Source organism: Pezoporus wallicus, unplaced genomic scaffold (genome assembly GCF_028554395.1).
Source record: "Pezoporus wallicus isolate ANWC-B61680 ecotype Strahan unplaced genomic scaffold, APGP_CSIRO_Pwel_v1 contig_6899, whole genome shotgun sequence".
Lineage (NCBI taxonomy): Eukaryota > Metazoa > Chordata > Aves > Psittaciformes > Psittacidae > Pezoporus > Pezoporus wallicus.
In genome coordinates, this window is record NW_026638613.1 from 2,152,808 (window position 1) to 2,166,172 (window position 13,365).

Sequence of the window (13,365 nt, forward strand, 5' to 3'; positions counted from 1 at the left end):
CCTGGACAAGTTCCTGTGTGATGTACTCTAGGTTATCCTGCTCTTGCAGGGGGGTTGGACTAGATGATCTTTTGAGGTCCCTTCCAACCCTTAGGATTCTGTGATTCTGTGATTCTAAATAACCTAGATGTGCTGGGCCTAAGCTTGCTTGTTACATAAAAGTTTGTTCAGCAAGCAGCAGCTTTAGCAGTCAGCAAAGAGACAGGCAGAGAAGAGAAAGGCCGAGAAGTATTAACATATTATAACAAGTTACTGAGCTAAATATAGGTAGAACTGGCTATGTACAGAATGGGTCATGATAAATGAAATTTAATTAGATGAATAACTTAATGTTTTACTATAAAGTTTCAAATTTTTAAATGGCATGCCTCTGAAAATGCTGAAGGACATTATTTCAAAAGTAGACAGACTTATTTGACTACTAATTCCAGTGGCTAAGATTAACCAATTTTTTGTCAAAATTCTTCTGTTTCAACTAACCATATTTACACTGAACTTTCACATAAACAATCTTGCTTTTTTCAGCAAGTATCTCTAAGGTTTCTAATAAGTTTACTACATTTACCCAGGAGATGCAAAGTAGCAATATCTAGTAGTCAGGTTTTGGTTACAGCTCAACTGCCTGTAAAGATTTTTGTGAAGAGCCAAGAACACTGGTATGAAATGTAAAATAAAACCGAGAACTTGGCCATAAAAGGCACTTCTGTCCAACAGATAAAAAGAGAATGATGCTGCATCTAGCAGAGAGTAGTCAAGAAAGATGGGGAGGCAACAAGTTCATCTTACAAAACAAATATAGTATAGCAAGCTCAACGTTTATAGTTAAGTTCACACTGTATTAACACTGTCTTTATGTGTGGGTGGCAGTGTTTTTTGGCTTAGTTACTAAATCCGAATACAGGCAGTCATAAGCCGGAAAGGTGCAATAAAAAGGAATTAAAAATAAATAAAACTGTCTTTACCATGTGGGTCTTGTTCATTTGACTTTGGGCTGCTTCTTGCTCTGCGTTCCGGCTTCTTTACTACTGGAGCCCCCCCGCCGCCACCTCCACTGCTTGCTCCATTGTGACTCTTTGCATAACCATTATATACAGTTGGGCAGCTGCCTATATGGCTTTTGTAGATGGATGAAGGAGGACTATTCAGACGGTTTTGGCGATCAATCTGCCTGTCTTTGAGTTTTTTGTGCTGTGGTTTGCTGTACTGATCTTCCCTGGTAATATAGCTGGACATCCCATATAGTGGTATGATTTCTGGAACAGAAGAATTCACCCACATTAACTCAGAATGACAAAATCACTGATTTTTTTTTTTTTTTTTCAGAAACTCGAATTCCTGACCATCTCTAAATTAAATGACTCCAGATTTTCCTGTTGTCAGATTTTACAGCAAACCAATTTTTTTTCTTAAGAAAACTTCTCTGAAGGATTGACAATTTTTTAAGCATGCTCCTTTGCTGGTAGGATATCATAACTCTTTGGATGTGTAAAATACAGCAATTAGGGTGATAGTTTTTCCTATTTTTAGTCTTAGTGTTTCAAAGGACACAGATTTCAAGCAAAGATCCAGGGAGACTGCTATTTAGGAAAAAGCCTTCAGAAGCTCACAGCAATTTAGCCGTTTGTTCCCCAGCACCTGACTGGACAGAATAAGCTGAGATGCCCTGGTTTCAAGCTCCCACCAGTGATTACATGCAATTTAATTTCCCAGTATAAATAGACTTCACAATCATGTCAATTGTGCCTGCCTAAGGAGAGAAGCGCAGGATGATGTAGAAGCTTTGGGTAAGTAAAACTGTATAACAAAAGCTTGAGAAACTTTATAAATATAATACGTACGCTTCAGATACACTTAAACACAAGCCCCACCTCCCTCTTAGAAGAATGACTATCTTTAATGTAAAGCAGGTCAGATTTCAGGACTCAGACCATTTTCTGCTTTTCTCCATAGTTCACTCCACTTTGAGTCTGGAGCTCGAACAAATTAATGACCAAAACAACAGTTTTTCCTTTGTTAGAAAAACAACAATTAATACTTGATACAGACTTCATGTATTTTCTTTTTCCTACATCCACTCAGAAGTTATTGTACAAACTTCTGAAGCAAACATCCTATCCAGCCACCTGAAGTCTTGTTTGTAGGCTGAGATTGCCATGTATACTGTAAGTTTCCAAGTTGTTTCAACTAGCCATATTTTCTTTGCTATTTCAGTGAGTCTTGGCCATTGTCTTTCCTTATCTAGCTACATGATTCTATCTGTATTCTTACAGCAACCAGCATGCTGCAAATAAATTCAATCTTTATTTAAAGCATAAGCCATTGTACAGCAACTGCGAAATGGTGGGTTAATACTCATTGGTACAATATTCACCACTTCAGCTGTTTCAGTGTCACATGTATAGGTCATTCTAGGAAAGCAACCCAGGATTTTTGTTCTATTTTTAAGTTGAATTGCTTTCTTGGTATCTCAAGGCTACAGAAATATTCAACATTTACTTAACTAGAAGCTCTGTGTTCACTTTGCACACTGAAACTTTTGCATGCAAGACTTTGTAAAGCAATCTAATAGACTGTCCTGTTCCCTTTCAAAGGGAAAAGTCCCTTCCCTATGTATCTAGTTGGCTACACAGTCCTACTGTTTTCCTGAGCTACCCACTTCCCACTCACCCAGTATAATGAAGTTAAATGTCAGCTGTAAGGGTTCATTCCTCATTAGGTCTGTGGCCAACAGAAACTTCAAGAGGTAGCATCAACAGATACTTCCTCCTCTTTCTGCCTTTTCCTTTTCGCTCCAGCAAAAACTTATTTCTGGTGATACGGCATAAATATATTCTTTAGAAAGGTTCTTAAGTCCAGGCAGGTTGGCAGCAATGTAAATCCATGAATCCTGAACTGATTTTCATGTTAAACATCTCACATGACTTTGCAGATTCCTTTTTTTTGTTAACGCAGTCTTCCAGATTACACAAAGACTTCTCTCCAGGGTGGCAGAGACACAACAGTGCATAGTTCAGACAGAAATATGCCTTTTTCACTCCTTTTCTTGCAATTATTTACTCATGGCCTGATTAGGAGTGCCATGCTACCCTCTGGTATTGGACAGTGCTTTTCGGTGACTTACTGCACAGCCTCAATGAGAATAACAAACACAAAATGCCTGTTGTTTCTTGGAAAACCGGGGGGGGGGCAGAAAACACATTACAGCCAACAGGAAGTGGTATCAGGGTTTTCCCACTGGAAATTACCATGGCAAGCCATGCTTGGATTCAGCCCTCTCTATCCATCCTCATTCCCAAGCCAGGACTAACACATTTAATCTCTGGGTTTTCTGTACAGTGTTGCATCGTGACGCAGCAAGAGCAACTGCCATGACTCATGCCCCTAGTTTGGAGATGGGATGAGACATTTTTTTCCACACTTTATTTACAAATTAAGCTAAAATTGGTGGGATTTTGTTTTCTGCAACTTAAATGTCGCAACATAGAACTGCCCTGTGTTGCTGCACTCTGGAGGGCTACACCCCCCTGTTCTGGAGAGAAAGCCAAGTTTTCCAATTTCTGCTCTTGGTTTCATTAGCCCTTAAAACTTGCTAAACGCAGGTCTGAAATGCCAGTACCTTCCTTCCAGCTCACCTTGTTCTCCATATATTGTTGGGGGAAGATGATGCTGTGGGAAAAACTGTGGTGGCATGTCCCCAGGTCCAGTGACAGGAGGATAAAATGCTGTATGAGAGTTGTGAACAAAATGGGGATGGTGTGTCAGATATGGAGGTAAGTGATGGGTTGGAGAGATGGCTGAAGGATAGCTAGGAGGGTAACACTCCGGAGACTGAGGGGTTACCACCACCCTCCGAACACCAGTGTTGTCTTCTATCACCTGGAAGGGAAGGCAGGGAAATGAGCATGTTATACAGCATCTGAACCAAACATATTTTTAACACAAGCAGTATTTACTGTTTCTTCTCCCACTAGAAAACGGTTGGTCCTTAGGTTTATTAATAAACACATTTCTAAAATTAATATCAGCAGAAGTAATCATAGTGGTGATGTGGCTTTTCTTGGAGACTCGGACAACCACACTAATCACCAGGAGACTTACTGCTGCTAGTGATAACTATGTGGGTAAGAAACAAAATAGATAACCTGTATTTAGGGAATAAGACAATTGAAAAAGGAACACAAAGCACCAAAATAAGAGTACTCATTGGGACCAACCTTACATTCTGCCCATAAAATTCCTACCACCAATTTTGACAGAACTGTGCGTATGGAATTAGTAACACTTGGAAATCAGCTGGCACTGCTCTTGTGGATAAGTTGTGTGTGTGCAGAGACAGGCACTCTGCAAGAAGCTGTTGTGTTGACACACATTTTCAAAATAATTGCTCTGTTCACAACAGGTATCTGTTCAAGACAAATCAGAGGGCAGAAAGTTTTTCTGCTACAGAGCTAGTCTATACGTCCCTGCAAATCAGCTCTGGAATATGCATAACTTGGCCCCAAATGCCACAGTCAAAGCATGTAAAAACAGATGTAGGAAGGTGGAAATGTGCTTAAACTGAAAAATGTTTTTCAGCTTATAATTTTTCCAGAGCTATATTTCTGGAGAACAGTCAATCAGCCAAATTTCAGTCCAGGCTTAGGAGCCAAGCCTTTCTTGAAGCTTAGTCAAAAAACTTCTGCCATTTCTGGAACTTAAAAATACAACTGTGTAAGAACTATTACTATCTTCGATTCTGTGCATTAACGCGCATAAAGTAGAAAAGCATGAAGGAAACGTAAGTTAGTTTTGTACAACAAAAAGGCTGTTAAAAATCTGGGTTTTTTTTTCCTACACTGACTGATGACACACAGATGGTATAATATACGTGATGAATGTGTTGTATGAGGTAAGTGAATGTGCATCAAGGGCATGTGCAATAAGATGCTGCCACTCTCCACTGTTTACCAGCAACCTGAGCTGTAGTTATTTACTCCACCCCATAGGAGCATCAGCAGAAGAGACCCTTCTACAGAACCCCATCCTCCAGTGATGCTTGTCACACTAGTATCTTAGCCTAAAGCACAAATTAAAGTTTGCTAATGCTGATATACCTTGAAGTAAAGGATTGGCATGGGCACATAATTGTTTCTGCTGACCTTGGTGAAAGAGATGAGCCCTGTCTAAGTGTCAATGCCCACAGCCACAAGCACTGCTGCCTCAAGCATCAGCTAAGCAAGTTAGCATAGGGTAAAATTTAACTACTATTAGCTGACCCAATTCTTTCCCTAGTCTGTGTGTGTCCTTAGGTTATATGAATTTACGTCTGTTAGCTATGGGCTGCAACCATGGACACAACTTCTGTGGATTGGCTGGCCTCCTACAGAAGAAAATTTTCTATAGAAAGTCAATTCATTCTTTTGTAACTGATATTTTACATTAAAAAAAAAGAAAAAAAAAATGCATTGCTTCCTACGCTGCATAACCAGGATAGGAATTGTTTAGCACACTTGATCCTAACCTGTAAATTTACAACTTCAGCTAGCAATTTGTCATCTGCTAGCTTTACATTTTGAAGACAGAGTCCTCAAAGACAGCTGAAACTCAGAGATGTAGACTCTCACATCATTTTAACTGCTGCACTTTCTGGCCTCCCATCTCTGTTACTGGTTTTCAACTGGTTCAGCCTCCACAGCATCTTTATCCTGGTACCAGGTCTCAAACTTGCACTCTGAAACCCGGAGAAGAGAAAAATCCTTTTCCATTCAGCAAATATTTGAAAACCAGAACTACTTATTTAGGATGGTGCACAGAAGTGCTCAACTTAACTCTCTGAGGCTTGGATCATGCTCTCATTTGAGAAAGCAAGTTCCTACACCCTGATGTGAAAAGTTTTCATTACGACTTTAACTAGTCCAAGCCTCAAAGAAAACTTCAGCCTTGCAGGAGGGTACAAGCTCTTATTTGTGCATATAGACCAGACTACATGTGTATTTTGATCTCTAAAGAAAGATGAATACGTTAAGGAACAGATTTAGACAGAAAGCTTGCACTGTAGCACCACATAACGTAAACCGTATTTAAAATTAAAGATTCCTCTTCCTGACCTATCTTCTAAAAAGCAGGGAGGAAAGCTTGAAGTCCCGTCAAAGACCCTTCTGATGAAACCATCCTGCTAGATGAGACTAAAATATCAGCAGTAGTGAGAGAAAAGATGCAGATGAGGGGATAGAATAGAGTATTTCAATTAGAAGGGACCTACAATGATAATCTATTCCAACTCAAAGTATTTACGAGCCTTCCACATGACTTTGGGCAAAAAGCTAAGAGACCAGTATCTTTTATTTGTTTCCTCCCAGGCCACAAATGCTGACAGCATTCCTGCTACTTCATGTGCCCATGTTCCAAATGAAGACAAAAACACAGGAGACCCTAAGACTTCATTTCCTTATTCTACAGGGCATTTTCCTCCTGAACTTACAATCACATATAATCTTTAAATACGGTATTCAGTCCTTAACAGTCCATTAAATTGGCAATGCAATGTATCATTTATTATATGCATTAGATAACTACAAAACCATCATGGGTTAAGTCTGTAGATATCTCTTGATTTATAGAACTTGCAATGGGTAGATTGTAGCAGTGCCATTCTGGGAGGTGACACTCTTTCAATTCATCAAAGATAGAGCAATTAGTTTTGATCCATTAATGCAAATAAAGTAAATTTGCAGAGAGGAAAAACTTTTCTATTTAAAGAAGAAATCTGCAGTTCTTTGTATCTGCTTAAAGCCGTTTGTCATGAAGATCATAAATTAATCAGGAAACACATTGTCTTCTAAACTGCCTCTACTTCAGTGCCAAGCAGCAATGAAACCCCAATCCCTGTTGAGGCCTCCGGATGCAATTAGAATATTAAAAGTGATTGGTATTGCTGTTTTTAGCAGTTTATATTTACAGAAAAGAAAGATCTCCCGTCCTCTGGCACCTAGAGCTAAACTTTATTTTGTATACAGTTACTAGGTAAATTGTCTGTTGCTGTTATTTTTTGTGCTTGCAGGTGTGACTGGCATGCTGCCTCAATAAGAGTATTCTTATAGCATAGTTCAGTGTATTTTTTTCTGTATTTTAGGGAGCTTAATTGCTGAGTGAGGTAGATAAATGATCTTTCAGGAGAATCTGAGTAAACATTACTCATACACAATAAAATTGCCTCCCCCGTCAGTTGCCATATTTTGAGAATACCATTTTAAATGTTATTTGCTTTACATTAAGGGTATCGCTGCAGCAATCAAAACTCAGTGTAACTAGAGATAATTCCCATATTCAAGGTACATTACTACCCCACATTTTCACATTTTTCTCCACTGAAATTTAGTACTACACAGGCATATTAATTTTGCACAGGTAAACTGTACCTATATTTTGTAAGTTTCCAGTTAAAGGAATACAGTCACTGTCATTCCATAACATGCACATTTACTGAATGGGTGTAATATGGTATTATACAATTAACTTCCCACTTCAAAATAAAAAAATTAAAAAGTTCTTATTTCATTTAGTTTACCAGATTCTGCAAGGACACCTGGTGCACGGCCACTGGTTGGCGAAAACCAGTACATAAACTAGTTTGAAAGTTCATTCATAAACCAATCTGTACCAGAAACAATACAGAATGAGCTCACCCTCAAGGAACTTGGATGTCAACATTTTATTTATTCACTTAATTTCTTAAGGATGCCAATTCAAACACACCAGCCCTGGGAAGTCTGCATCATTATCTTTGCCATCCATCACATACAAGCACCAATATTAAATCTGTACCTTGAACCTGGAAATTAAACAGCTGAACATCTATAATGCTGGCAAGAATGTTGGGTATTTCAAATTTAGAATGATACAGATCTTCAAGACCAATCCTCACTTTATGGTTTGCTTGAGATGAGCACAATCTTCCTTGTATTCAGAGTATTAGGATGACCACCATGTTAAAAGAATGACTTGATTGATCACAGTCTACAAAACACACAGAGAGCAGTAAGCCATACAAAACCAGTTTGTGGCTAAAAGCATACGCTAGACAGTTTGGAAGAAAAACACCTCTCTTGGATACATCCTCTACCCAAAGACCAAAATCCTGAGTCCTGAGGATATGATGCATTTTCTACCACTTTAAATACCTTCCTCTTTTTAGAAGTTATACTTTGGTTCTGTCAAATCCTATGCGCTTCACACAGGAATACTGAACTGCAGGACCATGGCTTGAGTTGTATAGTTCAATTGTATGACCCCAACTTTACTTCCTGACAAAAGTTGCCTAATCAGCACTATATGTACTTCATGCTCCAAGCAGTAAATTAGTCTTTTAGCCTTAAAATACCTGTAACAAAGATCACATATTAACAACTCTGTAAATAAAATCAAAAGTGGAGATCCATGCCAGATGTTCATGTCCAACTACACGAGTTATTCCTCAAACTCCAGTGGAATGGCTCCAGATTTGAGAGAGCAGTCCTCAGCCAATAGCCCTAAGCAAACAAGTTCATCACTGTGCTTTTTGACATTTCCATTTTTCTAGTTCTAGTCATTAGAACACCCCAAATACTCCTTCCCTTTTCCCAAACATATACTGAGAAAAGCAGAAACAACCCATGAGGATGTCCTCAAATATAATAGCTTAGCATCCAAATCATGACCTTTAATCTTCAAATTATGCCAACACCAGGGAGCTAGAGTGCTCTGGAAGCCAGAAGGAGGCATCGGGCCACAGATCCCGATGGCAAGAAGCCTCTAGTGGACATCTCAGCAAAGGGTGAGCTCACAGTCTGCCCCATAGGACTCACTTAGCAGGGAAGCAGCTCTGTTCACAGCTCGGAACTGGAATGGGCATTAACAGGTTGTGTCTGGCTCCTGACAAGTCATAGGAGCTGCTCCTTCAACATTCAACATTTTGTTTGAATTGCTGACATCATACGCATTAAATACAGCCATTCCACCTTCCACAACTTCTACAGTAGTAGTATTGTTCACCAAGAGCATGGCAAGGAACTTTTTCTCTCTTTTACATTTAAGTAACTATTAGCCAACAAAGAATTGCAGAGACATGATCTCTGATCTGGTAGCTCATATCTGCCAGAGGTACAAAGAGGTTTGTCTGCTGAAAAGGAAATGTATAGTAACTGGTTGTATCGAACTGGCCTTTGAAAGCAAAACTATAGCATGAAAGATCTGAACTGATAGTGTGTATTTGTCTTTTATTATTTCCCTGGATTTTTTCCCACCCCGGCTAAGCCTCATTGGGAACATCTTAACGTCAACAAACCCAGCTTCTAGTCACAACTACTAATATGGTCCTTGAAATCTTGCAAAAGGGTTTAACTATTTTTCTGCTGCTTCCCATGGGGCTGATCTTGCAGGGCAGGCAACCTCCTGCCATTTTTTTGCTGATCACTTTCACAATACCAAAGAGGTAATGAAGCACTATATTAATCCAGGGTTGCATTCACCACATAAACTACTGTGATATTTGAGGCTAATACTTGCAGCTCCAACAGGCTTGGTAAAACAAAATGGAAAAAAAGATATCTTGCCTCTATTTCTCTGTAGGGCCACCTGCTGTCTGCCTGACTCTTAGATGTATACTTCAGAGACAAATCAAACACAAAAATCAAATGTATTTTGACTGCACTGATTTGCTTTATGGCCTTTCCTTTGCAATTCGGAATTTAAGTTGTTTTCATTGTTTATCATAGAGATTTTAACTTTTGAGGTAGTAGACGAGAGCAAGAACAAAAAAAGGCAGAAACAATTACTACAATAAGAACTAATTTGATTACTCACACTTTCAAATGCCATTTAATACAAAGTTGTCTGAAAGGCAAGAGGCTCACTTGCCAGACATCATAACACATATTCTGCTGCCTAAAAACACTGCATACAGTGCTTTTCCCCTAAAACTTTACAACATATGAAAGTTATAAATTGACTACGTTACAACATATTCCAGCTTGTCAGAAAAATTTTTTCAGAAGAGGGTTTTTGGTTGGGGATTTTTTGGTTAAGAAACTACTTAAGGGCTTTAGTGGAATTATAATGGTACCGCACCAAAAGCATTAAAGAGGAACTGGGTTCAGACAGAGATACAACTGGAAGACTTTCATCACTCTGGTTTGTAAAGCATTTCCATTACACCCCAAGCACTCATCTCAATAGAGGGGCTGAGAAGTATAAACATTTTAATAATAAAAAGGTGTTAAATTTATTTCAAAGGAAGCATAAATCTTTAAAAACATTTCTTTGCATGACAAGGGTCAGCTTATTGAATTAGGCAAGCCCATGAGGAGTATTAAACACTACGTATTCAGCAGAACTACAAATGTGGCCTCAAAGCATACCCCAACCACTCAACCTGGGACGCTCGAGGAGCAGGAGGAAGCTAGACCACCAGCTAACCTGCTCTCTTTCCTAGGGTGGCTCGCAGTGTCCCCTGTATTTGTTTTCACTCTGTTCAGAGGTTAAAATACCACAGAGCAATTGCAGTGTTTTGTGGGATTTAAGTATGACGCCATCCACAATTTTTCAGAATTACACAAGCTCACGTTTCCTGGGAAGGGGAAGGGATTCTAGGACATCATCTATTTTCTATTTAACAAGATGCCAAAATATATGTATCAAAGGTTCTTACACTATTCAGCAAGGATATTTTAAATACTTTGTATACTTTAAATGAAGTTTTCAGTCCAGTCCAGATCTCAAAGAAAGTAATGAAGGTACTGGATTTATTGTATCGTTGACAGCTATACTGCCTTACATCAACCATTATTTTTTTTTTATTCCTTCAGAAAGAGTCTATGATTTGCAGAAGATGGAAGGAAGGGCACATAGAAAAGCAGTAGCTGTTCAAGAGTTCCAAAACAGATTAGTGAAAAGATTTTTCCATAACTTGATAATTAAATCACATTTATTCTTGAAAACAAAGCAAACCCTCCCAGTTCTGGATATGCTGCAGGATTTCTGGTGGGAAGATACTGAGGATCAACAGCATATTTTACAGCTACAGTGGTTCCTCTGATTTCCACCATCCCCTATCCCTTCCAGCTGTCACACTAGAACTTAAAGTATGACCAACAAAGGGAAAGAAGTTGCATATATATATAGGCTCAATCTACATGCATACCGTTTGCTAGTGTTATAAATAAAACTGGTATACATACCAGAGTGTGAAGGTGCACATGTATGCTCAGTTGTGCAAATGTATGTGTACACCTGGGTCGGAGCAATCCCAGGCACAGCTACAGGTTGGGCAGAGAAGAGATTCAGAGCAGCCCTGCGGAGAAGGACTTGGGGGTGTTGGTTGATGAGAAATTGAACATGAGCCGGCAGTGTGTGCTCACAGCCCAGAAAGCCAACCGTATCCTGGGCTGCATCAAAAGGAGAGTGACCAGCAGGTCAAAGGAGGTGATCCTGCCCCTCTACTCTGCTCTTGTGAGACCTCACCTGGAGTATTGTGTGCAGTTCTGGTGTCCTCAACATAAAAAGGGCATGGAATTGTTGGAACAAGTCCAGAGAAGGGCCACGAGGATGATCAGGGGACTGGAGCACCTCCTGTATGAAGACAGGCTGAGGAAGTTGGGGCTGTTCAGCCTGGAGAAGAGAAGACTGCGTGGAGACCTCATAGCAGCCTTCCAGTATCTGAAGGGGGCCTACAGGGATGCTGGAGAGGGACTCTTCATTAGAGACTGTAGTGATAGGACGAGGGGTAATGGGTTAAAACTTAAACAGGGGAAGTTTAAGTTGGATATAAGGGGGAAATTCTTTCCTGTTAGGGTGCTGAGGCACTGGATGGGTTGCCCAGGGAGGTTGTGAATGCTCCATCCCTGGCAGTGTTCAAGACCAGGTTGGATGAGGCCTTGGGTGATATGACTTAGCGTAAGGTGTTCCTACCCATAGCAGGGGAGTTGGAACTAGATGATCTTAAGGTCCTTTCCAACCCTAATTATTCTATGATTCTATGATTCTACTGTCAATAAAGAGGCAGAATATGAAAATGTATTACTGTTCTCATTAATATTTATAAATTAAACTTCTACCAAGTAGACCTGCCTAAATGGATTCATGTTATTGCTCTTACATAATTTTAAATCTTCAAAAAGCATACCTGCGAGATATAACCAGGAGGCACATGAATAGGGGGAATGGATCCATTGGGTGACATCATGGGAACCTCTGCTGGTCCTAACAGAAAGAAACAAAGAAGATATTTTTTCAGTTAAAAAAATGCACAACTGCTCAGAAAAGCCTAAAAATAGCTTTATTTTTGAAGCCTGCAAGAACAAAATGAGCAGCTCTACTAATTTCTGGTATATGGAAAATACCTTGTTCCATCATTCTGAGAATAAGATCATTGTTCAATGACTTTACCATGTATTCTGTTAAAATAATATTTTCATCATAAAACAGCTAAAACATAGACTTTATATTACCCACTGATCAACTTATACAGCATTAAGCAGTAACACAATACGTCCTTTAGCGGCCCACAATTCCTATATTGAAATCTGGTTAAGTTATTCTTGTCGAAGGCATGAGAGCAGAGAACAAAGCAGAAACTGTGCAGCCTGGAACTAGGCAGCTCCCAAGGAAAGCGTCCAATTGTAGCAAAAAAAGTCACATATGTGAAAAACTATCTATCTATTTAAGAATACACAAAGACCAAATTCATTATCTCAGCTATTCAGACTAACCTTGGAATGCGGTTATACAAGCAAGAAGCTTATGGTTTCCACTCTGAAATCCAGCCCTGAAACATGCAAGTTCCATTTTGAGGCACTGAATAAAAGGATAACAAAGCAAGTGCCACAACCATTCGACTTTTGCAAGCAGAGCCTCACAGCTAAAAGAAAGCCTCTAGATAAATGAGAATAGTTTGCTCAATTGCTCATTGATTCAGCCATTAAAATCAGGAACATCACACAGAGCAGTCAATAAAATGAATCTCCAAAACATCAGACAGATGGTTGCAATAAGAGTTGACTACTTTGAAAAAGAAAAATTGATTTAATTACCTCCTTATTATATATTAAAATGTTTACACTAACCTGTTAGCTAGTCCATTTGCCATGGTCTAAGAACATAATAATGGTCAAACTCTCAAGAATAGCTTAGAGAACTCTGCTTCTTGCTGCTGCAAATTGAATTTCAGCTTTGACTAACAATACAAAAGATAACTTCATAACCTTCTCTGATGGAGAAGCCATCAGGCATCTCCAAACCATATCACATTCTAGGTAGGGAAGCTAAGCACTAAAACATATGAAGGCACAGGCACAGGTGGGATGTAATAGCCTTTAGGACTGACTGCTCCTAAAGTTTAGGCTAAACCTAAGG

At 39.3% G+C, this 13,365-nt stretch overlaps 1 protein-coding gene across 1 annotated transcript in view; it reads right to left on the reverse strand.

The window, feature by feature from the left end:
* FNDC3B (fibronectin type III domain containing 3B) overlaps positions 1-13,365 on the reverse strand; it is a 208,635-nt gene that overhangs the window by 93,877 nt on the left and 101,393 nt on the right. The window contains exons 4-6 of the mRNA XM_057411515.1: positions 12,137-12,213; positions 3,633-3,876; positions 963-1,253 (exon numbers count right to left, since the gene is read on the reverse strand). Of these exons, the coding sequence (XP_057267498.1) occupies positions 963-1,253; positions 3,633-3,876; positions 12,137-12,213 (612 nt within the window). The remainder of the gene's footprint in view (positions 1-962; positions 1,254-3,632; positions 3,877-12,136; positions 12,214-13,365) is intronic.